The 26,861-nt window shown below is 36.0% G+C and overlaps 3 protein-coding genes across 9 annotated transcripts in view; 1 reads left to right on the plus strand and 2 right to left on the minus strand.

Moving 5' to 3' along the window:
• LOC126974376 (delta-1-pyrroline-5-carboxylate synthase) overlaps positions 1 to 26,861 on the minus strand; it is a 649,376-nt gene that overhangs the window by 563,316 nt on the left and 59,199 nt on the right. The gene's annotated exons all lie outside the window — the stretch shown is intronic.
• LOC126974375 (rho GTPase-activating protein 19) lies at positions 324 to 21,250 on the plus strand. Of its 5 annotated transcripts, XM_050821846.1 has the most exons (10): positions 324 to 644; positions 734 to 921; positions 2,406 to 2,615; positions 3,707 to 3,915; positions 7,014 to 7,204; positions 8,966 to 9,138; positions 11,803 to 11,948; positions 12,201 to 12,752; positions 15,220 to 15,401; positions 17,752 to 21,250. In XM_050821846.1, the coding sequence occupies exons 1-10, from the start codon at positions 532 to 534 to the stop codon at positions 18,266 to 18,268; spliced, it is 2,481 nt and encodes an 826-aa protein (XP_050677803.1). In that variant the 5' UTR covers positions 324 to 531; the 3' UTR covers positions 18,269 to 21,250. The 5 variants fall into 5 exon arrangements, with proteins under 5 accessions (XP_050677803.1, XP_050677805.1, XP_050677804.1 ...); XM_050821848.1 differs by lacking the exon at positions 12,201 to 12,752; XM_050821847.1 differs by lacking the exon at positions 2,406 to 2,615.
• On the minus strand, positions 21,185 to 26,437 carry LOC126974381 (uncharacterized). The gene is made up of 3 exons (XM_050821857.1): positions 26,293 to 26,437; positions 23,779 to 24,453; positions 21,185 to 21,383 (listed from the first exon to the last, which is right to left on the minus strand). Exons 1-3 carry the CDS (start codon positions 26,319 to 26,321, stop codon positions 21,263 to 21,265), a joined length of 825 nt encoding a protein of 274 aa, XP_050677814.1. The 5' UTR covers positions 26,322 to 26,437; the 3' UTR covers positions 21,185 to 21,262.

Here is a 26,861-nt window from a genome sequence, read left to right on the forward strand (position 1 = left end):
CATTTTCTTTAATGCGTTTATTTACCCTTTCATGATGTCAATCATTTTAATTAATACGCTTTTATTAGCTTCTGCTGTATGTCTGTTTGTAACCGACTCCATTGGAATTGATTTTGTTTAGTACCGTTCGAAGACAATTGCTCTTGAGGAGTAAACTCCAGTCGTGACGTGCTTCGAAGCTGACACACACACTTTTTTTTGACATTGTTTTTAAAAGTATTAAAAGTAGGTATACTTTTAAGAGGCTTAATACTCTGCTGCTGGCCTAGAGCTATTTAAAAAAAAATTAAACCGTTGTGGGAAATGACATTTCAAACGTTTTGAAAAGTTGAATGGTATTGAAAATAGTGTTTTGACTCGTATTTAAAGTTGTGAATATTAATATAATATTATATAAAATGGTTTAAATTGCATATAAAGATAATAAAATGGTGATGACCGTCAGTAAGCATTACTGTTTGGTTTCTTATAATTTCTAGTGTAAATCTTTTTACGGACACACAACTTTTTTTTCTTTATTTATTACAAATAATGAGTACTCCCGATACGCAACTCATAGAAAAGCTTAGACAGGAGAATGTGGAGCAATTTTTTATATTGGTGCGAATGCATTTATCATTTGTTGTAGATATCAACACCGACGAGTAAGTACACAATTGAAAGTATGTGATTAATATTTTTTACTGCCTCAAAGCAGCTTAGCTTTGCTTACCTGTTGTTTATAACATTCCAGTGTCGACTGCTCGACTGATAAGCCAAAACAATTCCGTTGGAATTTTAATAAGAAAACAAAAACTTCGAGTGTAGCTTCTAGTCAAAACAACACATTTACATCAAAAAGTATTTCAGAAACAAATGCGATTACTGAAGAAGGAATATCTAGGCTTAATGAATTGATAGATTTTCTGTCAAAACCTACAAGTAAGATTAAACTACGTATCGGTTATTATATTGTATTTCTTACATCTTCATGAATAAAATTATACTAAAGTTCTTGTGTTAAAGTATGTAAACACAGAAATAAGGGTTACATGTTTAGTGGTCATAGCTTTTGCTGGTCTGGAATCATAGGAATATTACTTTTGCCTGGAGCCTCATATTAAGTGCCTCAAAAGGACATAATAATATGTGATTCTATGTTTAAGCTAACAGCACTATTTAATAATTTAGTATGGTTAACTAAACACATATAATATAATATATAGATATCACTCAGTTGCATTATGATTTTCCATAACTTGCAGTTAAGTTGTTGTTTAGTTTTACCCAAGCCCTACATAGCTAGTAAATACAAAAGTGTAAACAGCTGTACTATAATATTCAGAGTAACAATGAATCACTTAAATAAATCTACCTTATTAGCCTGAGCCTTGCTCTAATTACATACGTAATTTTGTCAAATAGACATTTATTTATATTAACCTTTCCATTCTGGGAAACTCACTAATTCCTTAAGGCATACCAGCAGATCAAAGCAATTTCAATTTCAGTCACACAGCATTCTGTCAATGCATATTATTTTACGTCTGGCCATAGATTGCTTATAATTAGGATGATTTGAGTTAATGTATAAGAAAGCTATTGAAACAAGCTATAAGACCATGCAAAATAAACCGTCTTATAAACAAAATAAGGGTTAGGACTTGGTTGGGGAGTAGAGTGCCATAGCACTTTCAGTTTTGGTCTTTCTGAAAAATCTTGTGCCCTGGGACACTCCCGATTTTAAAAGGTAAAAGAAGTTAAAAGTATTTCTGCCACAAAATAGTGTTGTACTTTGGCCATATCACATCACTCTACTCACTCATACCTTGGTTTATTTTGTTAAGGTAGCCACGCAGATAATATTGGTTAAGGATGCATTTAGTGCTTGACCGACTGTCAGAGCTGATTACGGTCGAGAGTAGCGTGTACCATATTATAATAATTGTTTGCAATTACGGAATAAAAGACGGAGAAGATATGTATGTTTACCCAATTATTGTGGAGTGTCAAATTGAAGGTGATATTTATACAATATATTCAAATTTGCTACAAATTTTTGTATGTGATGATACATACGCGTGTGTGTTCGGTCGCTCGGTCAGAGTCGCACTGAACGCAAAAATTTATCTTCATAGCTCGACCGACAATTCTTGTCAGCACTAACTGTCAGTCAAGCACTGAATGATACAATCGAAGAAACATGTGTTCTCAAACATATATTATGGGTGTTATAAATGTTTTTAAATGTATATTGTGTCTTGATAGTAACTAGTAGTAGTTGTCAAACTACCCTCACAAAGGTCCTGCACTCTTCATATGCTTTCAATATTATTAACATTATTATTTTAGAAATATTGTGTGTGGCTTTATATAGCAATTATTCATTGTTGTGACGAACTGGAAATTTGTGTTAACAATTATAGATGTAACACAAGAGGGTATATTCAGAAGAACTGGGTCATTAAGTCGACAGCAAGAACTTCGACAGTTGCTTCAAGCTGGGTCTAACCTGGGTCTTGATGATGGAAAGTTCTCTGTCCATGATTGTGCATCTGTGTTGAAGGGGTTCCTAGCCGAATTACCACAGCCACTGCTTATGGATCAGTATTACCAAACATATTGTACTCTGGCAGGTAAATGAATAATTTACAGCTTTATCATTTTACTTATATTTTTAATACAATCTATGCACAACCAGTGGGAGGCTCCTTTGCACTGGATGTCGGTTAGATTATGGGTACCACGAGAGCGCTTATTTCTGCGGTGAAGCACTAATGTGTAAGCATTACTGTGTTTCAGTCTGAAGGGCGCCATAGCTAGTGAAATTACTGGGCAAATGAGACTTAACATATGTGTCTATATAATATATGTCTCAAAGTGAAAGGCACTGCATTGTAATGGACAGGGTGTCGATTACCATCAGCCGAACGTCCTGCTCATCTCGTTCCTTATTTTCATAAAAAGCAATGCAACAACTCACTTAATGTTAAAACAATTGTAAGTAAATAATAAAATACTTAAAGAGTTGTTGAGTGCAATGCATGCAACAGTTCACACTCAAATGAATAAAGACTGTTTCCATGCTACCATCATTTCCCTTGAACATATTTTAGAAATGGGAATCTATGCCCCACAACACCACTAACAACTGTTTTCAATATAATATATAAATAAGTTAAATGTTTGATGATTTTTGCATTTTGTTGTATTTCCCACTAGAAAAACAATCTCAAATATCATTGTTGTCTGTATGGCTAGTATTTTTATGAATCTTCAAAAGTCTGTCAGTGCTATATGTTGTCTAGAAAGTAGTGGTTGTTAATAACAACATTTTAAACAAGAATTATAACAATGGCAGTCAAGTTGATAATTGTTTCTCTTTGTCAATAAATGGAAATATTAAAATATATTAAAAAAACTCAAAATATTATGTTCTATTTAATAAATAACAAAAAATCTTTTAAAACTCTAATTAAAATTCATTCTTTGTTTTTCATCTTTTTCTACTAATTCTAAGATGGTCACTTTTAAGACCTATAACAAAAGGAACCATGTTATCTTTGGCTGTTGTCAGCAGATCGACTTGGTAGGTACCTACCGAAAATTTGTGTTGGAAAAAAATTCCAAAAAAGTTGAATGGGTGTCCGCCCTATTCTTATTTTGCTAATTTTACTATGTATATATTATGTTATGTGTTATGAATAAATGCTTATTTTACTTACAGGTCAATACCCTCCAAGCATAGATTCATCGGAAGGCAAGCTACTTACAGCTCTTCAATTGCTGCTCCTGCTCTTGACACCAACTCATCGCAGCTTCCTTGAGAGACTTCTACAGTTATTGACGCTTGTAGCAGACAATGAAGCAAGCAATAGAATGTCACCCGATACTCTTGCAACTATGTTTACCCCACATTTATTATGTCCAAGGAAGGTAGTGTGAATTAATATTATTTATCTTTTATTTAAGTGGGTGTTTAGAAGTTGATTCTTCCATTAATAACAAAATGAATGATGGAAAATGTTTTTTTATGAGAATATAAGGCGATACAGCTATCTGTTGTATTGCAACATTTTAAATTAAATCATTTTTTACACTATGTGATGGGATATTAATCATTATTCAATGAGTCAACAGGGAAATTGAAAAACTCCTTTGTATATTGTAAAGAGGAATCATCTGTTTACAATGTTTAGATAATTTACCGATCACAAGATAAATGAATAAACATAGTGATGATTATACATTTATTATTATATTATTGTTTATTATTATATTATTGTAGTATTGATTTAAAGTGAAGCATCATCATCATCAGCCAGAAGACATCCACTGCTGGACAAAGACTTCCCCCAAAGATTTCCATGACGATCAGTCTTGCGCTGCCCTCATCCAACATATTCCAACACTGCGTCTTCCGGTACGTGGTCGCTATTCGAGGACTTTACTGACCGAACGTCCATCTGCCCGTCGAACTATGTGCCCTCTGCCACTTCAGTTTCGCAATCATTTGTATTATGTCGGTAACTTTGGTTCTCCTACGGATCTCCTCATAGCCCTCTCCATTGCCCTCTGAGCGACCATGAGCTTTCTCATAAGGCCCATAGTTAGCGACCACATCTGCGTACCGTAAGTCATCACTGGCAACACACACTGCTTGACAACCTTCGTCTTCAGACACTGTGGTATTTGGGACGAGTAGATTTTACGGAGCTTCCCGAACGCTGCCCATCCGAGTTAGATTCGACGAGTGACCTCTTTCGCGAAATTGGACCTGCTGGCGAAGCATACCGCGATACATCTCAGCACGCTTCGCACATTACCTAGGACTTGAGTTGGATTGTCTCATGCAATAAACTTTTATCTCTTTCTTTCTTCGTTGTATAGAGCAGTGTTCCTCAAACCTTGTTCTGCCATGGCCCGGTATTTTGCACAATATTCCTGGGTCTAATACACATTTATGTATAGTAAAGTAGGTTTTATTAGTTAAACATACTTTGCTGTCGCCTGTTTAGTCACTATTTTTTTTTTTTTACTAAAGAATCCAAGTTCGCGGAAAATGTCGAAAGTTTTATCCTAAGGTCTGGTTCCACTTCAAGTTGGTTTCTATACTATATTTTAAGGTACCTAAACGAGTGTTGAAAACCTAGCTTCATATTTATAAGTTGTGACAAAGCACATTTAAATAAGTTATTGCTGAGGCATTTTTGTATATTCTTGACATCAAGATACTACCAGTGGGAGGCTCCTTTGAACCGGATGCCAGATAGATTGTGCGTACCGTGCCTATTTCTGCCGTGAAGCAGCAATGTGTAAGCATTATTGTGTTTCGGTCATAAGGGCGCCGCAGCTAGTGACATTACTGGGCAAACGAGACTTATGTCTCAAGGAGACGAGCGTTATTGTAGTGCCGCTCAGAATTTTTGGGTTTTTCAAGAATCCTGAGCGGCACTGCATTGGCAGGCCGTATCATTTACCATCAGCTGAACGTCCTGCTCGTCTCGTCCCTTATTGTCTTAAATAAAAATATCCTGACGACCGAGCCTTGCTCGGATTTTTAAGAATGTACAAAACTTGAACAAAAAAAAAACTAATAGGACTTCTGGATTCGAACCGGGGTCTTTAAATAAGTAATATTTTAATATTTACTATTTACTTAACAACGCCATCTGCTGTTGTGTCGTTAAAGCAATTGGTTGCTCACAAAAATAGTATTATTATTCGCCAATAGATGTCAGGAAGAGTCATATTTTTCAGTTGAGACTACTCAAACGCCTCCTTTTTGTTATTTTTCTTCCAAGTTTATGTTTAAGTTGATTATCGATAAAACACGAATAAAATGACATTTTCTAAAAATGATTCCTAGCTAGATCGATTTATCGCCCCCGAAACCCCCTATATACTAAATTTTATGAAAATCGTTCGAGCCGATTCCGAGATTCCAATTATATATATATATATACAAGTTCCAATTATATATATATATATATATATATATATATATATATATATATATATATATATATATATATATATATATACATGTTCCATATTTCGGCTTTGTTTTTTTGGTCTTATTAAATACTTAAAATGATGTTAATGTAGTGATTAATGGTTATAGAATACGCTGAACTAGAATATTATCTTAAATTAAAAATTTTTAAATGTATTTTCGCATCATGTATACAATGTTCACCCATGTGTTACAACAGTACCTATTAACAATAACCACAGCAAAATGTGAGTGATTTGGCGGGATAATGTGAATAAAGATTTTATTATAACTTTTAACTTTAATCATCATCATCATTAGCCGGAAGATTTAAAGTGCTGGACAAAGGCCTCCTCCAAAGATTTCCACGACAATCAGTCCTGCGCTGCCCTCATCCAACGCATTCCTGAAATCTTGACCAGATCAAATTCAAATATTTTATTCAAAATAGGATGTGATATCACTTATTGAAAGTCAAAAAATTACCACCCATTCCAAAATGAATGCCTCAGGCCTGAGAAGAATGGGCGCAACAAACTCAGCGGCCCTTTTTTTTTCATCAAAAATATGTTTTACAATTAAAGTAACATTTACAAAATAACAAAGTAACATTGTACAATTAAACTTATTATTTAATAGCCTGAGGGCGGTCGCTCCATTCCCAATCTGTGGTATCATTAAGAAAGTCATTTATGTTATAGTAACCTTTACCACACAAACGTTTTTTAACAATTCTTTTGAATAACGTAATACTTATGTTTTGAACATTCTCTGGGATCCTGTTGTAAAAGCATATACATCGCCCCACAAAAGACTTGTTAACTTGACTTAGTCGAGTAGTAGGCATTATAAGCTTATGTCTGTTCCTGGTGTTAACATTATGGTTATGACAGTTTCTGGCAAATTCACTTATGTGATCGCTGGTCCTAGCTATCTTGTGGAGGACTACCAACACTACGTTTTCCGGTACGTGGTCGCCATTCGAGGACTTTACTGCCCCATCGGCCATCTAACTTTGATCAGTAAATTTTAATTTCAGTTATCTCCAGAAAACTTCCATACTGATTCAATAGCACTGTCGCCAGTAATAAGCTTCATGATTCGACATTCGGCTCGGCTGTTCGACGCGCCAAACCAATTAGTGACAGACGCTGCGGCGTATTTCGCTCTGAGGGAGAGGAAACGGATCATGTCGCCGGATATCGATTTAGATGAGAGTATAACGGATAGGTGAGTTGATAAACGATATTTTAACAATTAATCGACGAAATATTCTTCCTTTGTTGTTATATGGAAAAGGAGGAGAAACGAGCGTACGGGTCACCTGGTGTACAGTGATCACCGCCGCATACATTATCTTGCAACACCAGAGGAACCACAGGAGCGTTGCCGGCCTTTAAGGAAGGTGTACACGCTTCTTTTGAAGGTACCCATGTCGTATCGTCCCGGAAACACCGCACAAGGAAGTTCAGGTGGTGGCGGTTTGGTGATGATATCCTAACTTGTGGCGTGTCGTGCGAAGGTGGAATTTGGCGGTAGGAATCAGGTGAAACAGCTCTTCTGAACACTTCCCGTGATAGGTGTGGTAGAAGACACACAATGAAGCGATGTCTCTACGCAACGCCAAGTGATCCAGCCGTTCACAGAGCACTGGGTCCCTGACAATTAGAACTGCTCTTCGTTGCACGCAGTCAAATGGATCGAGCTGATACTGGGGTGCGCCAGCCTTGCGCTTGTTCGTTTAGGTCGTATAAATACGTCGTTTCTTAAGCACGGATACTAGGATGCCATTAACTCGCAATTACTAGGCATAAAACGCATTTATTTTCCCAAAATTGATTCCTTTACAATTCTTTGTGATGTCATTTCTAATTGCGGCTTCGGAAACAAATGGCGGTCTGAGAGAGAAAAAGAAACTCTCCCAGCATTCTATTTTGCGCTCTTTTTAATGAAATATACAATATTGTACTGTCATTGCTATTGCTATAACATAATCAGAATCTAGTCCCAGGCTGTCCGATCACTTAGATATTCAGCTGTGGAGTAGTAGGATTTACTTAAATACGGACTATTTTCATAGGTCCATTCTGGTAAGAGTTATTTTGTTAGTGTGTTTTGAATTTCAGTGTTGTATTTTGTAGTACTAGCAAAAAAAAAGCTTTACTATGCAAAAAATATTGCAGGCCAAATTTTCAAAATTCGGCCATTTCATTTTTTGCTTAAGGCGAAGAGTAGGCAGAAAACACGCAAACATGGTGTTTTTAGACAAATTTTGTGGTGAAAATATAGCATTTCGAGCTATGATCATTACTAAATCCTGTTACACATATCCTTAAGTAGCTTGCTAATGCCTGCTGTTGGTTATAGTTTACACTCCCGAGTCTTTTTGAACTACCACTTTTCTTTTGCAGTTAAACAAGTTTTTTGGCATGGCAGGACGTATTTTTTTAGTACTACATTACAGTTAAAATTAAGTGAAAAGCATAAGCTGGCGGAGTGATTGCAACGTAGTTCCTACTTAATTTATAAATAAAAATCTTTCGAAAATCTCGAAGTGGACGGAAGACACGACAATAAATTTCATTGAAGAATACATACAGGACGATTGTTTATGGAATATTAAAAGCTTAAATTACAGAAATAAGCAAGCAAAACAACATCGTCTTGCCGCTATAGCGTCAGCCATGGCGATTGCAAATGTTGGTGTTAAAGAAGTTGAAACAAAAATAAAGAGTATTGGATCAACATATTCGCAAGAATTGAAAAAAAATAAAGATTCATCACAATCTGCGTCCATCTTGAGCGAATAAATGAGTTTAACTAGTTATTTAGTATTTTTACGTGTAAACGGTTATTTAAAATTAAGTCGCTTGAAATTTAGTTAAGACTTGGCAACTTAATACGTGTAAATCAGCCTTAACAGCTAGCGCCAAGTTACTACTTTTTTTGTTTATTTATGTGTATTTGTTCAATTCAAATAAAACTCACTAGGACAGCAGCAACTACAGTATACACATTTGTGGACCAGCATCGAACCCGCGCTGAAAATGAAACGAATCCAACCGACACGGCCTTGGCTCAACTGTACGCACACATCCAAGCATTGCCCGACTCACAGCACAAGAGGCGGCTTGTTAAACATTTTAATAGACAGAATGGCTATGGTAAGTAGAAGATAAGATAAACTTTATTTGCATTAAATAGGTTTCATTACAGGATGGTACAGTACAAATTTTTATCTACACCCATGCTTTAAAACCTCTAGTAAAGATTCTGAAACAGTTAGCTTATTGCCAACATTAAAACACCCAATGTTCTAATAACCATTACATCATCCAAACGAGTGTTGTAATGTTGTACTGAATTTCATAACAACACTCCTATGTATTTTTTTTGATCCCTTCATGCGCAAAGAGTTTCAACAGACAGCCACATTCTTATTGCTCGATGCGTGGTATCTGTATGAATTTCAAAACAAGAACATTTTCGTTTACGCGCGTTCCACACTACCAACGTCGCGCGCCGTAAAAAAAAGTAGGTTATTCGAATCCCCGCCATTTTTCTTCGATATTTTTATCGTTTTGTTTACAAAAAATGAGCGATTTTAAACGCTGCAAAAGAACATTATATTCGAGTGAATTTTAATTATTGCACTATACAAAATGTAAATTAATACTAAAATAAATAATTGCTTCAATACTTAGTTTATATGTATATAATCAGTAATGAATGATATTAGGTTACCACTAGGACTGGTGTTTTAGTGTTGGCAGTAAGCTAAATGTTTCAGAACCTTTTAGAGGATTCATATTATGGGTGTAGATAAAGTCTTGTATGCAACTGTTGATATTTAAGTATTAAAACACTCATGTGATACTATTATCACAGTCGGTTTCGCCTCGTGTGATAAATCCACATTCGTGTTTTAATACCCCTTATTACACAACAGTTGCATAAATAACTATTAACACACATATAATCGTGTAGTAATAGGCACTTCTTAGTAATTCTTTTTCATGAAAGAAATAACTCTAAACTCATATTAAATTATCGATATAATATTATTGAAATTAAATAAATAAAAAATATTGTGGCTTGCTTTGTGAGCATTAATTTTGTAATTTATAGTTTAGTTTTATTACTTTTTATGAAATAATTTATATTGTTTAAACAGAACTCATATATTGGGTGCTGCACTTTACAAACTAATTTGTTATGTACATTACAGCCATTGAAAAAAACTTCAATTTGATTGAAAAGAGTGGCCGTTGAGTTTCTTATATGTTCTTATCACGAGCTCAAACTTTTTACGAACATATTTCAGTAATTTAAAAGAAATATTTGTAGTGACGATCCAAAAGCGCTTAGTTTAAGCCTAATTGAATAGAGTTTATTTGAGTTTGACTTTAGAAAAAGACAATTAGGAATGAAGCGTAAATACGCTTGCCATAGTATCATGGCTAGGAATGTACACGCCTCTTGACGTATTAGGCCGGGACCACATAGCATAACGTTTGTGTGCAAAGAAATTAATCATTTAAAAGTTTGATGGTGTGATGAGAATATAGACATTTAGTTCTGAACGCTTTGTCGCACAGAAATCCACCCGACGCTGTAAAGCGGGTTTCACAGAGTACGCTTTTTTTATGCCAATACGCGACGAGACAAGCAGGACGTTCAACTGATGGTAATTGATACGCCATGCCCATTACACTGCAGTGCAGTTTTCTTGACAAATCCAAAATCTCTGAGCGGCACTACAATTGCACTCGTCACTCTGAGACATAAGATGCCAAGTCTCATTTGCCCAGTAACTTCACTAGCTACGGCGCCCTTCAGACCGAACCTTCAGCCTTTTTTCCCAGTCACAGTGGGAGGCTCCTTTGTGCAGTTTATGCTGGCTAGTTGGGTACCACTTCTTCTTCGCGTGCCTCTCCGACTAGCGAAGGTCTGCCGCACTCGCAATTCCTATCTATTTTCGGATGTTGCGCAGCCAAGACTTTTTTCTGCCACCTACGCCTCTTCTTCCGGTACGACAGCGGCTCCTTTTTCTGCCGCGAAGCAGTAATGTGCAAGAATTATTGTGTGTACAAGCAATGCAACCGATAATCAATACTATCTTTGTGCTGCAGAAAGAAGTGGTACTTTTTGACGTTGAATATAATATCAAATCAAAAAATATTTTATTTCGTATGAAATATATAATTTTTTCATACAGCTCGTTCGGAAGGTAGATTTCCTTAGGGAAGAACGTGCAAGAAACTCAAAGGTTGCTCTTTTCAAAACAGAATGGTATTACAGGTTCTTATTTTCAATTAAATTTACAAATAATTTCAATTACAATATATGCAAAGTGATGCAACAAAATAAATGTCAACAACTAAATTCCTTACACAAGTAAGTCAAAAAAATTTAAATTAATAAGGAAAAACTATATAATAGCTAATAATATATAGTTATTGAGTACATACTTAAAGTACAATACAGTTTATGCATCAATCCACACATACCGTAAATAAAATAGAGGTATTTTGCGAGCATTTTATTGTTCGTTTCTGTTTAGAATGATGATTATACAAATGATTTGAGTTTTATTTAGAGTTAATTCCGCCAATATTTGTCTTTAAACAATTCGACACGTGTTTCGCCTCTACACGAGGCATCCTCAGTACGTGTTGTCTCGCCACAATCTGGCACTCTGAGACTCAGGTCTCGAGACTAAAGAAAACTCAAATCATTTGTATAATTATTAATTTCCGCAAAATAACGCCTACTTCAATAAATTTTCTAGAATGATGATATTAATTTGACATCTAATTGAATTTCAGGCACTCCCATTCAAATTCAAAGGACAGGCAAGGCGGCTGCATCTAAGAGTTTCGGCGACTCGATCAAGAGGCACATATTCAACAAGGGATTGTTAAATAAAACGCCGAAGAAGGGTTCCTCGTCAGCTATCAATACTATTGAAGAGGTTCGCCCTGTTTATATTTTGTTCAAATCAAATCATTTTTACAACTTTTATTACTTACAGCATTCTGATTTTTACAATACGTACTTATTTATTCACAAACTTGATTTACAATTTTTGAACAATTTCTTAAACTTTAATCAACTACAATTTTCATTCATCATATATTGAAACTTTTCTAATATCTCTTACATGCTAACAACCGCTACATTGTGTGACTAACCTTTCCTTCCTAATCGCATGCCTTATTTACAGAAAACAAAGACAAAATTTAAATACTCGGATGACAGCAAAGATGTTTCTCACAAGAGTATAGTATTGAAAAACTTGGCACAGAAAATGGCGAGCACAGAATCTCTAGACGATGACTACGAGTCAGATGCTAGTAATAGCAGTACGCTATCTGAGGGCGCCCTAAATAAGTCAAAGAAAATGAGTCCAAAATTCGTGTCCGAACCAAATCTAAGCGCGATCGACGCAAATGACGAAACACCGAAGAATACAAAGAAACGATCAAGATTGTTTCGATCGAAAGTAGTGTCTCATAGTAAAAAGTATCAAAAGCGTGCGAGCGCCAGAGCGTCTTGTGTTTCATGTGTCGATCACGATTCGGATAATGATGTATTTGTAACAGAGACGCCAAGTAAAAATGAGAACTATGCCGATGGGCTAGAGTTCAAAGTTCATTTGACAAGTACGCCGGGTTTGTGCGAAGCGGTTTTTGATGATTCGACACCTTATTCGGAGTTTCGTACGTCTATGTCGCCCATTACGCAGTCTACTCAAAAGTTGTCTAAGGCTATGCAGGTTTGTGCTTGTATGCATGTATTTGTCTCTGTTCATCTACTGAATGTTTTCTGTGTTTCTATAATTTAGATATAAGTGGCGGCACGTATGTCTAGCGCTGACCGTTATTGTGCTGAAGTTAAAAGTAAGGCGTCTGCGAGGGGTTAAAGGGATGAAGGACGAGCTTGCGTAGCGCCAATTGGCTCGCCAGTCGTATTCCGTCCCCCGTACCGATACGGCACCCCGGGCACTTCCAGTGTACAGTCACGTTCTGAATTGTATTGTTATTTGCTGTTATTTTTTTTATATTTTTGTTGTTAAGTTTGAGTTGGTCTGTTAAATACACACACTCACTCACTCACACACACACATATTCTATTGTTGAGAAATTTTTTGACGACTCTGGCATGTAATTTACTTTATCTACACCCCTGCTTTAAATCCTCTATTAAAGATTGTAAAACAGTTAGCTTATTGCCAACATTAAATCACCCAATGTCCTAATAACATCATCCAAACGAGTGTTGTAATGAATTTCAGTACAACATTACAACACTCATTTGGGTGATGTAATGGTTACTAGAACTGGCTTTTTTAATGTTAGCAGTAAGCGAACTCTTTCAGAATCTTTTTATAGAGGATTCATATTATGGGTGTAGATAAAGTCTTGTAAGCAACTGTTGATAACTAGGTATAAAAAAAAACCCTTATTACACAACAGTTGCATAAATAACTATTGTACAGAAGTACTTAACACTAACATTAAATATTTTTCAAAGTGTAAGAAATATTTGCGTTCGCAACAGTACTAGCTATTTATCATTACATTAAAATAATGTCATCAATATTATTTTAATATTAATTAATTAAAGTTATATTTGTAAAGTGTACGCGACAGTACCCATACGCAGGCTCTATCCCCTCCACGTTTCGTTCAGCGCTAGACTTACGTGCCGCCACTTATAACAATAACATAGTTCCATTATTATCTGCCCTGTCTTCAATATGATCATATTCATACTAATACGAAGTGTATTGTTCTGTATAATATTTTAAGTATATGGACAATTTAATGTTATTAGATTTTTTTATGGAAGAGGAGGACAGATGGGCGTACAGGTTACCACCAGGTGATCACCGCCGCTCACATTTTCTTGCAACACCAGAGGAATCAGAAGCTTTGCCAGCGTTTAAGGGAGGTGTACGCGCTTTTTTTGAAGGTACCCATGTCGTATTGTCCTGGAAACACCGCACAAGGAAGCTCATTCCACAGATTTGTTGTATGTGGAAGAATGTTCCTTATTAGATTTTTCATTATTGTTGTAGACTGAAGACCAGTGTTTCCTAAAGTGGGGCCCACGCTCCACAGGGGGACAATTTGATAGTTTAGGGGGGCAATTTGATAGTTTAGGGGGATAATTTTATAGTTTAGGGGAGCAATTTGATAGTTTAGGGGGGCAATTTAAAAATGGATTTGACATGACTTTAAACATTTCATTTGGTTTATTTAAATGCAATGCTAGCAAAATCAAAATAACAAAAAAAGGGATATTCCAAGAATGTGCAAGAAACTTTTATTATCGTTTCCATGTTCATGTTTAGCTGAATGTGGATTTAGTGCTGATATAGATATAACACAACGCGGAGACTTGAGATTAAAGCTAAGTAATTATATTAAGTATTGGCTTCAAAGAAACTGGGCGTCATTAATAGAGCACGGTAATACTTCAAGCCGGCCCACATACTAGCGCTCTACAAAGCGCAGGTCCGGCCACACATGGAGTATTGCTGTCATCTCTGGTCTGGCGCACCCCAGTATCAGCTCGATCCATTTGACCGCGTGAAACGCAGAGCAGCTCGAATTGTCGGGGACCCAGTGCTCTGTGAAAGGCTGGATCACTTGGCGTTGCGTAGAGACGTCGCTTTATTGTGTGTCTTCTACCGCATTTATCACGGGGAGTGTTCCGAAGAGCTGTTTAACCTGATTCCTGCCGCCGAATTCCACCTTCGCACGACACGCCACAAGTTAGGTTATCATCCTCACCATCTGGATGTGTGGCGGTCCTCCACAGTGCGGTTTTCAAGGAGCTTTCTTCCACGTACTACAAAGCTGTGGAATGAGCTGGGACGATACGACATGGGTACCTTCAAAAAAAGCGCGTACACCTTCCTTAAAGGCCGGCAACGCTCCTGTGATTCCTCTGGTGTTGCAAGAGATTGTGGGCGGCGGTGATCACTTAACAACAGGTGACCCGTACGCTCGTTTGTCCTCCTATTCCATAAAAAAAAATTTTGAACCTAATATAAGATCTATATGCAGCAAGTATCAAGCGCAAGTATCGCAATTTAAATGAATATAGAAAAATCGGTAGAGATACCTTCTCTTAAATATAGGTTTTAAAGTCGGTCTTAATTTCTATTTTATTTTATATTCATAGTAAATATGACTAGTGCTGTATTCAGTAATGAAGTATATAAATGGTTGTAGGAGTCTATAATGACCCCTCGGTCCCGCAAGCCTCTGATACTGACGTGCGAGCAGAGAGAGAGCATACCTGAGAGTGAGAGGGACGACGTGTCAGACATATACCGCTCTCAGTCACTCTCGCCCAGGAACGACAGCGACTTCGTGTCCTCCGAGGATGACGTCACACGCTCGTCTGGAGATAGGTGAGTTTTTTTTTTAAAAAGTGTATTCTTATGTATGTATTATATATTAAGTTATACTTCGTATTAATTCAACGGAAACATTTTGCTATTTATTAAGAAAATAAGATTCTTTTTTAATTTCCCGCTAAGAAACTTGAAAATTCGGGAAATATAAGAATTGGTTGAATTGGTTTTACCCCGTTTTTGGTAAATCGAGTTTTCATCAGATCTCGCCGTTTAAAGGTCCTAGGACCCTTCTCTGACTATTCCCGCGATGGTGTCCGTGCGTCTGTCTGTGTGTGTGTATGTGTGTGTGTTTAGCTTTTTTTTCTGAGGAGCAAAATACTATTATGTATCGTGGGAACAGGATGCCAGGGACCACGTATGTCGGACTCGGTCTGGTGACCTATACCGAATAAAAAACCGCCTCTTTCTTCCATTCCCTTTTTTTTTATCAAAATAAGGGACAAGAAGAGCAGGAAGTTCAGCTGATGGTAATTGATACGCCCTGGCCATTACAATGCAGTGCCGCTCAGGATTCTTGACAAACCCCAATAATTCTGAATGGCACTACAACTGTGCTCGTCACATTGAGACATACGATGTTAAGTCTCATTTGCCCAGTAATTTCACTAGCTACGGCGCCCTTGAGACCGAAACACAGTAATGCTTACACATTACTGCTTCACGGCAGAAATAGGCGCCGTTGTGGTACTCATAATCTAGCCGGCATCCTGTGCAAAGGAGCCGTCCACTGGCTACTTGACGCTCGCCTTAGTTGGGCTCTTTCTCTCTAGGATGCGTAGTTCCTTTAGCACTTCGGTTGCATAGGCGTTTGTAGCATCCCAGGCTTCCTGTGATTCCAGCAGTATGGTTATAATAATTTCTGCCTGAATCCTGGTTGTGCTTTTTACCGCCTCTTCTCATTTACTTCGGGCAACTTCGAATCGTGGACATATAAACTACGTTTAAAAAAACCGACTTGAAAAACTGAAAAGTATCAACTAACTAAAAATTTAATTTAATACACCTCTTATGCAAACCTTTACCTTTAATATTAATACCATTATTTGTATGTGCTACCTATTGATATGTTTTAAGTCAGTGCCAAGCCCTACACAAAATAAAACTGAATATTATACAGCTTACTTACTGTATTTATTTAGGTTGTCAGGTCTTGCGTGTCTGTCCGCTTGGGTTGTTTTTTTCTAGACGAAGCTATCCCGCTCAAAGTCACGCGTGGCGAGTGTAGGTACCTTTATTACATTTGGCTTGGCACCGAGTTCAAAGCTATCAATATGTAGCACATACAAATTATAGTATTTTATTAATGTTAAAGGTAAAGGTTTGCATAAGAGGTGTATTAAATTAAATTTTTAGTTATTTGATACTTTTCAGTTTTTGAAGTCGGTTTTTTTAAACGTAGTTTTATTTTTTACGTTTTAATGTCAGTTTATAATAATATATAATCAACTTGAATGAAAATTCCAAAAAAAAAGCCGTACACAGAAAACAATTATGTCATCCAGGTATACAAAAATTTTCATATAAATGTTCATAAAATGAAAACTACTTGTCCAAACTACGTAATTATTATGGGACCAAATGGCGTCTATTTCGCATCAAACAAAAGAAGAATTACGTAAATCGGATCATAAATCTCAGAGTAATCGGTGTACATACATAAAAAATACCGATCGAATTGATAACCTCCTCCTTTTGGAAGTCGGTTAATAAATTCGGAATTTCGAAATTCGGAATTTCGAAATTCGGAATTTCGAAATTCGGAATGATGCACACCGTAACAAAGCGACAATGTGACGTCATCGACGTCAGGTCAAGAGATAATGTAACCAACTGTACTGGTTACTATTTAAAACGGAACGCAATCCCGTATACTGTCAGCCGTTTTTTTTGACGCAGCATTCAAATGAGTATTAAAGTTTTCTAGTTCATTAAAAAAACTGTTGGTTCAGTCCTGTCACATTAAAAATATTAAGGATTAAACTGTTGGTATTTTTTATAAAACGTTAGGCACTCGAGTGGTTCTGACTGATCACGTGATCAAAGTACTGCGAGTAGCTTACCTCGAAAACGCCAGTGCTCACAGTAGAATATAGCGGCGATTTATGACGTCATATATTTTTCTAGGGTACTGCGGCAGTATACTGCCAGTCCATAGCGGAACGAATTTTTCTACAGTGATAGCACTATGCAGTGCATATCGGAACATACCCTTAATTATATACCTACTTCAAACGGAACCATCTCAGATCGTAGTATGAAGATGTACTGAATAGACTAACAGGCATGAAACACCTCAGTATGTCGTATTTCTTACTCTTTAACTGAACTTGTATTTTTTTTTCAGATCAAACAGCTCCAATACATCTCTAAATCCGGCTAGCATCTGCCCTGTGCGGTATCAGACATCGAAATGGTACACCAGCACAGAGAAACATCTCGGTTTGAACACAACATTGTGTGGTATAGATGATCTACCACAGACCAACACACACATACCTGAGGAACAGTCATTATCACAACCTTTTAAAGATTATCTACTGAGTAGATCGGTCTTAACAGCTACACCTATTGATCTATCTATGTTAAATAAATCTAGTGACGATGAACGAATATCTGATTCATTGCTATATTGTCTCGATGGTAATGTGCCATCGGACCTAGCATCGTCAATCAGTAATCTTGCTGTTGACTCGAGTGTGTCTCAATTACGATCTCCACTAAAAAGTATTAAAAATATCGACCTCAGTCCAAGTAGAAAGAGATGTGGCAGTACAACAGATTTAGGTACGGATAGCAAAAAAGTTATTATTGAAAAGGAGAATTTGAATGAAGCATTTGAGTTGCGTGAGACTGACTTGTAGTATAGTATTTATGTTTATTAGGAGCAGTATGTTTATACTGTGATATGAATAATAATTTACCAAACTATAGAATTTGCTAGGTTAGGTTTAAAAATTAATAATTATGTTACTCTATTCTATGCTCGTCTCTAGAGTATTTTTCCAGTAATTGTGCATTCATGCAAAGTTTGTATTTTTTTTTCGGTTTCGTTTATGTCTAAATATATTCTAGACAGAAGAAAACTTGTTTTTGTGCTCTAGTGCACAAGTGAGCACGGCAAGTGTTTCTATGGTCCTATGTTACCGTGTCCCTATGAACACGGCAACACAGCCGTCAAAAAACTGCCAATATCTACGTATCGCTTGATAAAAACACCAGAGAGTTTTTTTCACCGGGTGTATTATTAATTGCTCTTGATTCTAAGAGCCATAAAACAAAGCGCAACGCTTTTGAAGACAAAATATATTGGTATTTATTTGGCCTTAGCTGGCGGCGGCCATTTTTGTGTAGCATACAACGGTAACATTATTTTGTGAATTTGTTTTTCAAGAAATCATTATTTAACGTGTCCACTATAGTAAAAATAATACAAAGAATTCAACTGCAATATTTTTATTTTGACGTATTTATCAAAATAGTAAATTTTTCGTACAAATCTGAAAAAGCGGCGTCATTCAAAGCACGAATCTATCACAAATCACATTTTTATTTACAATAACTACGGTTGTTTATCTAGCAACTCCCAAACTTAATGATACCTCGAGTATTATAAACACAAGTGGGTATCACGTTTCAAGTGGCCGCGCCGTGTTTGGCGCCAAAATAGCTGAGCAAGTGGCTTCTGCGTGCGCGCGGGACGTGTTGGCATACCAGAGGTTAAATATCTCAACAGTTCTATATAGCGAGTTACCAGTCTTCTTCAAAATAGTAAATATGTATAAATAGTATAATGTTATATTACACTATCTTAATCAATACTAATAAATTATGAATCTGTAGCCTGTGTCTGTTATTATATTTCTTTTGTGATAAAATACGTTATATGACTGACTGACATCAGTTTTATGATTATTGAAATATTTGTCCTTTTATAGCTCAAGAACAACTTGCACTATCTGTCACGTGATCGCCTTTATATGATGGCTATATCGTTCCCTCGACTTTCTTAAATTCGTAATTAAATAATAAGTTTCATTTAAAAACAATTTCATAATTCAGTGCGTCTACACGGAAATCGATAAATCACACTACAATTTTTGACAAGTGATTTTGATTTGATTTACAACTTTGCCTGTAATGTACACATTATGGAACAAGTGAATGGTTCTACGGGTGATTTTTAATGTGTTCTTAGTGATATTCTGTAACTCAAGTGCCTAGTAAATAATAATAATTTAATACAGTAAGCTAACGACACGTCTTAACAGGATGTTAAAAATAAAAGTCCAACCGCCACGTTACACGACGGCGAAAGAAAGCTATGGAACGAAAGAGAAAGAGTATACGCATCGAGCCGAGAGAAAGAGATGGGATAATGGGTCTCGTGCGCTGTCGTTGCTTGAATATACAGGGTGATCCATGTAGATTGGTCAGTATGGGCGAGTATACAAAGATCTAAACAATTTGTTATTTTAAAGTGACATCCCTCACTGCTGGCATATATATACAAACTAAATTTGTAACCAAAATTTATAAACGCTGAGGGAATCGAACGAAATTTTGGTGTGTCTTGTTCAACTCTCAGGTTGTGGCTACATCTACAGGATCTACTTTACTCTACGAACGATGCGTCACTCGAACGGTTGGCTCAGTTGGTAAGCGTAGCGCTCGGATGGAAATTATTTTCTTATTTATTTTTATTTATTATTTTATTTTTATTTCGACATTGATTGTGTAGGTCATGATCAGTATTTATGCTACTATGAAAATTAACATCTAAAGTTAATAAAACGTATTGTTTTTCGTATCCTATTTAATAGAATTACTTACTATGTTATTACAAAAAAGTTCAACAAACAACTGTGTTATTTAAAAAAAATTATACACATATCTGTGTCTTACTGTTGTTTAGAGTTCGACAATCTTTAGACATTGCTTATATTTAAACACGAGTCGAAACTTGTCTAAGGTGTGTCTAATGATAAGATCATATTAATATGGAAGATTTACATTATATTATGATGACAGATAGTCAGATGGCAGTGGACACAAATTGCGTTCCTTTCCTTTGATTGTGCACTTCAGTTTTCTGTTGTGCTTAACGACGTTTTAGTTAAACACAAGTTAAACACTGTTTTGTAATAGAAAAAGATAAACTCCATTTTAGACGTCGTTATAGTTAGGTCATTGTTTAACAAAACACAAATTAATAAATTGATTTTTTCTAATAACACCGTTAAGGTTTAAATATAATTTTTTAAAACTTCCTCCATTGATTTGTCAATCGAAACCGGACTGACTACTGCTTTTTTTAAATCTATGATACTGACCGATCTAAATGGGCCACCTGTATAAAAGGCCACCGTAACATTCCTATTGTATATTATATAAAAGAATACCAAAGAAGTTGATTTCTATTTTGAAGTCGATATGAGGTCGCTGTTACTAGGCAACACTATTAATACAATCACTGCTAATCTCCGAAAGTAAAATCACTGCAATACGTCTCTTCTTATGTCTTACCGGTAGTGCGGACAACACGCCCTGTGCGTAATTTTTGTGATACATTAAATCAAAACCAAAATTAGCGACCAAACATATCACAATCAGATGATTTGCAGAGTTGATTATTGTTATAAAATTCAATAACTGAAATTTATTCAATCCTGGTAGAAAGACAGTCGTTGGCTATCTGTGTGTACACAAAAAATTGTGTATTTTATTTTAATACATTCACAATTTTGTTAACATGTTAAGATTTGTTTACTCGTTGTAAAAATGTTGTATGTTTTAAAATAGATACTATATCGTTAGGTATTGTAATAAATGATACTGTATACTTATATTTGTTTTATTTAAATGAGAAAAATAACAGTGAACACGATGACCACAATACAGGTGAGGTAACAGTACAGTTGACAGCAAACCTTGTAGCAGCAGTTCACGAATCTGTCCGTTATTGTTCTCCTGGTATTGCTGGAATATAATTAACATATATCTTATATCTTTAAACGAGCAATTATTGTACCTATAATAATCAGAATGTCGGAAATGGCTCCAATGGATTTTAATGAAATTTAGTATACAGGTAGTTTCGATGTTGCTAGATTTCAATAAAAAAAAAATTAGTTTTATTCGTGTTTTAATGAGAAACATTAGAATACAAATGTAAATTTCGCCACTATATACAAGACTATAATAGCTCAGATGGGCCATTGGGTGATTCGGAAAGCAGAAGACCCTGATGATATGAGGAGCGGGCAAACAAAACGATATGATTAAGTAGGTACCATATTTAGTTCTATAGGAACAGTTGTTCTAACTTAGATTAAGGATTGACCTCCGCTGCGGTCCAACTAGATACCGCAGGCGTAATTGAGCCAGTCTCGAACAATGTGTGACGTTGACGTGCCACATGTTCTGTTAAACTTTGCTAATAATTGTAACTTAAATGTTGGGTTGCGTAGTAAAACTTTGTTAACATAATACTACAAGAAATAAGAAAGACACTGGGATCACATATCAGTATTTAGTATTTTAAATAACACGAAGCGTATATTAGTTACAAAATTTGAAAGATGCCATTGAGTGTCAAGATGCTACGCACACAAGTATCTAGTAGTTGCCGTAATAAAAAAGCTATTCTTCTTAAGTATTGCGGCATATAAGTTTAAGCGCAGCGGAGACCAATACTTAATCTAAGTGTTCTAAGATATTTATACTTGATCATTATTCTTTATAACCTGGAATGCAATTTTAACAAATTTTTAGGCTTTTTATCGTAAATGAGATTTACCGCGTCGTTAGCCAGGTTCTCATAATATATTCATGAAATCATTTATTGATGACGCTGTTCCTCGAGCGGATTCGATGACCGCTACAGCCAACGCTATTTATACAGAATAGACCAGCTTCAATGATGCGATTAAAACTAACCAATCACATGGGTTCCTACCAAAAGCTGTATGGTTTCCTACCATGGACAACACGCCTAGCGCGTAATTTTTGTGATATAATCAAAACCAAAAATAGCGACGAAGCAAAGCACAATCAGATGACTGTATAATATACATATACGACTAAGTCTAATGATAATTGTGTTGTTTAAATGCCCAGAAGCAGCAATTCTCATGTTCAAGTTTACATACAACATTATACACAATAACATACGTATTTTTATTCTTTTAGTAAACTAAGTCAATTGTACTCACGGTAATTTTTTGGTTTGAACTATTCTCTTGGTTTTGTGCATCACAAAACGGAACAATTTGGTATTGTTTGTTATTCGTCTCGCGCTGCACGCTCTGTGTCTGAATGCCGACTGAACGCGCATAAAACGTCAGTTTGTAAGTAGAGGTCACTTGACCGCTGCGTGGTTCAAGGGGAAACCCAAGCAGCCGAGTTATTATTGATGTTGGTCTATTCTCTATTAATGTCTTCTGCTACAGCCTTCTGAAGAGCTGTTTGACTTGATCCCTGTCACCTTATTCCACCTTCGCACCACATACTAAGGAACAACCTGATCATGGATGTGGGAGGCTCCTTTGCACAGGATACCGGCTAAATTATGGGTATCACAACGGCGCCTATTTCAGTCGTGAAGCAGTAATGTGTAAACATTACTATGTTTCGGTCTAGAGGGCGTCATAGCTAGTGAAATAACTGGGCAAATGAGACTTAACATCTTATGTCTCAAGGTGACGAGCGCAACTGTAGTGCCGCTTAGAATTTTTTTGGTTTTTCAAATATCCTGAGCGGCTCTGAATTGTAATAGGCATGGCGTATCAATTACCATCAGCTGAACGTCCTGCTCGTCGCATCCCTAATTTTCATAAAAAAATGAATGGAGGAGAAAAAGAGCATCATCCACAATGTGGTTATAACAGAATTTTCTTCCAATCACTTACAACGAAACTCTAGGATGAGTTCCTTGTGCGCTGTACCTTCCTCAAACAACATTGGCACCTACCATGAGTGAAACAATTTCGTATACATCTAAACTTCTAAAGGTCGGGAATGCTTGTGGGATTCCTCTGGTTTTGCAGGAGACTTTGGGCGGTGGAGGATAATCAAGCATACGTAAGTGTCACTAGATAGTGTGAAAACCACGCTCCAAACACCAGTCGAACCACTAGAGCGTTCCTGACCTTTCGTATCAACGTACCTACGTAACCATCAATTTACAAACCGAAAATACATTCGTAGTCGACCGTACTACCGAGAGTCAACGGTAGTATTTTCACAAGATTCCTATTGGATCACCCACGTTTTTAGAAAGCGCGGTGATCACTTATCCTCATTATATATCTTCTCTTCCTTAAAAAAAGTCTGGCGCTCTTTTTTAACGAAACACATATATATAAGTACTTACAATTTGTTCACAGTCACATATTTAGACCGAGCAGTAGGTCTTACGCACGGCTTCTGTTTTTCTATTTTGTATTGCGGTTGTTCGACAATTACAATATTAGGCAGGGGTGGTTCCTCAATTATTTTCCTATTTTTTTTTAATTTAGTTTTTGGAGTTGGGTTTTCTTCTTTTATTTCTTCTACACGTTTTATAGGTTTCAGGGGCCTTTCCTTTATATTTAAACTTTTCTCAGCTTCATGTGTATTTTCTTTTTTAATTTTTTTGGTTTTGATAACTGGTGTTGGCTCATTATAAATAGGGCTGTCGTACAAACGTTGAACTCTGCGCTTTCGTTCCTTTTCAAGTCTTTTCTTTTTTAAATTTTCCCATATAGTCAATTCATGCAATCGCTGGTTTTCATATTCATCACGTCTTGCAGCGTCTTCTGCCCGCAGTTCTTTCTTTCGTTCATTCTCGAGTTCATTCAAAGCGCGCCTTCTCTTATACCATTCACATATATTAACACTTTTGTTTGGTTTCCATTCAAAAGTAAGTTTTCGAGATCTCCATGTAAATGGGTTGTATAAGAAGTTGACCAAGATTTTCTTATCTTTTAGTACTTTTGTTGGATTTGGAGTTTTATTAATTGTAATTGAGATTGGCAGTCGTTCTGGTTCTTCAACATATACTCGAGGCCTTTAATATTAAAAAAAATAAGTATCTAAATAAAAACGCAACAAACGTCCGACACAACATAAAATTAACAGCAGCAACTAGAAACTAAATACAACAAACAACAACAATCAGAAACAACTTCAGTCGACACGGAAGAATGCTTTGCATGTAATTACTGTAATACTGGTAAATTAATATTTCTGTGGGACTATAAATTATTAAATTCAAAGTCAAATAAAGTTTATTCAATTAGGCTTAAACTAAGCGCTTTTGAATCGTCACTATAAGTATTTCTTTTAAATTTATCATATGTTCGTAAAAATTTGAGCTCGTGAGAAGAACATAAAAGAAACTCAACGGCCACTGTTTTTCAATCAAACAGAATTTTACAATGGCTATAAATATGCATGACAAATTAGTTTGTAAGGTGCTGCACCCAATATAAGAGTTGTGTTGAAATAATATCGATTATTTCATAAAAAGTAATAAAGATTTAACTGTATAAATTTAAATTATGTTGGATGCATCAACGTTTAGAGCTTCAACTCATTATTTGTGTAAGGATGCTTCGTGAACATGATGGTCGTGATTACTATTAGTAATTGCATCCAACAAATACAATTAATTATTAACTATAAGAGGACGACCTGAGACCGCAAGCAGCACGCGTTCGTGAGTTGACACATGGACCAGCCATCGTTCCTCTCGCACATATTTCAGGGAATGAGACGACCCGGCATACGACGCCGCCGCAAGCAATGCCATTCAGTGAGCATAACGAACCATGTTATAACATACCTACGCATGATAACTATAAATTACAAAAATACTGTTCAGAAAACAAGCCCAATAGATAATATTTTTTATTTTTTTATTTCAATAATATAAATTGAGACTTATTTCTTTAATGAACAAGAATTAGAGTTATTTTTTTTCATGAACAAGAATTACAAAGATGTTCCTATTACTACACGATTATACTTGCCATACCATGTATATACAATATTTATTACATTATCATCTTTGACCACAAAGTTCGTTCAGATTTTCATTCTATGGGTCAGGAAAGACGTGAACAATACTTACAGCCACCACCAATGTATTACTCAAATGTTGTAACCACCAATTTCACTTTGGTATTATCGAAGAGCGCAAAATAGGTACCTACCTACTTACTTGTCTAGCGGCACTTTAGCGACGCGAACGTCCATGAGGTCGTACGCCTTTTGGTTTCTGGCACCTCTGAATTTGTCGGTGTTTTATGTTTAGCGAAAGTACGCTTTTGAGATGTCCTTTCTAAATATATACGATCTCTATATTTTGATTTTCCCATTTCACGTTGGCGAGTAGGTATATACCGATAAAGAATCCGACTGTTATGTTTTCTCTTTAACATCCTGTATCACATATAAATATGTATCTCGCTTAGTATTTTTTTAAAGTAACCGATAAATATTCAACTCCTGACGGTTTATACATTAATGAGCATCGCAGCCTTCCAAATCAATAGATATTCGAAGTGAAACTTGTCTGATGCTGCAAAAATACGTCAAAAAAGGGGTGTTTTCCTCTTATTGGGCGCAGCAATTCACAGTCCTCACTTAATGTCAAATACGTTAATTCTTTGGCTATCAACTGGTATAATTATGTATGAACCCTACCACCTATCCTGCCACCAAATCAATATCCCCTAATTTTGTTAACATTACTTTTCTGGTTTGCCTCGACGTTTTCACGCAAAAGGGGGGATAGAGGGCAAACTATTTGTGCATACGATAAACCTATAAATAGATACTTATGTATAATATAGTATAGTAAGAGATAAAGAAGAAATAATTATTACTGGAAATGTTTTCTAACTTCTCTGTTACCGGATGTGTTTCGACCATTTGGAGAATTAGTTTTTGGGGACAAATAATGCCTTTGAACAGTCATCTGGAGTCCTCATTTTTCCACTTTGTTTCATTTAACTTTTACACTGAAATTCTGTAATATTTTCAATTTATGTCTATGACATTTTGAAAGAATGACACTGAGCCATCATTTTGTTTATGGTTATGGTATTTTTTGTTGTCTAGGTAGCCTAGACTAGACTTTTCTATTGCTACTTTTATTTAAAGGAAGTATACTTTAAAAATATTTTTGCAAAAGACGGTGTCTACCGATATATAGACCGTTCGGCGAGCTCTGATTTCTATGGACCCTCTTATCAACTTACTAGCTGTTCCCGCCCGCTTCACTGGACGAATTTTAAAAGGAAATAAATTAAATTTTATTCATCCTATTATAAATACAATAAAAAAATGAGCAGCCATAAACCATCTAGGACAAATTTTGCATCGAATGGTGGTAGTTTCAAGTCGATACGATTAGTGGTTTAGGCTTGATTGAGCCTCAAACAAAGACCATTTTCATTGTATATGAATAGA

This window comes from Leptidea sinapis, chromosome 32 (assembly GCF_905404315.1).
Source record: "Leptidea sinapis chromosome 32, ilLepSina1.1, whole genome shotgun sequence".
Classification (NCBI taxonomy): domain Eukaryota; kingdom Metazoa; phylum Arthropoda; class Insecta; order Lepidoptera; family Pieridae; genus Leptidea; species Leptidea sinapis.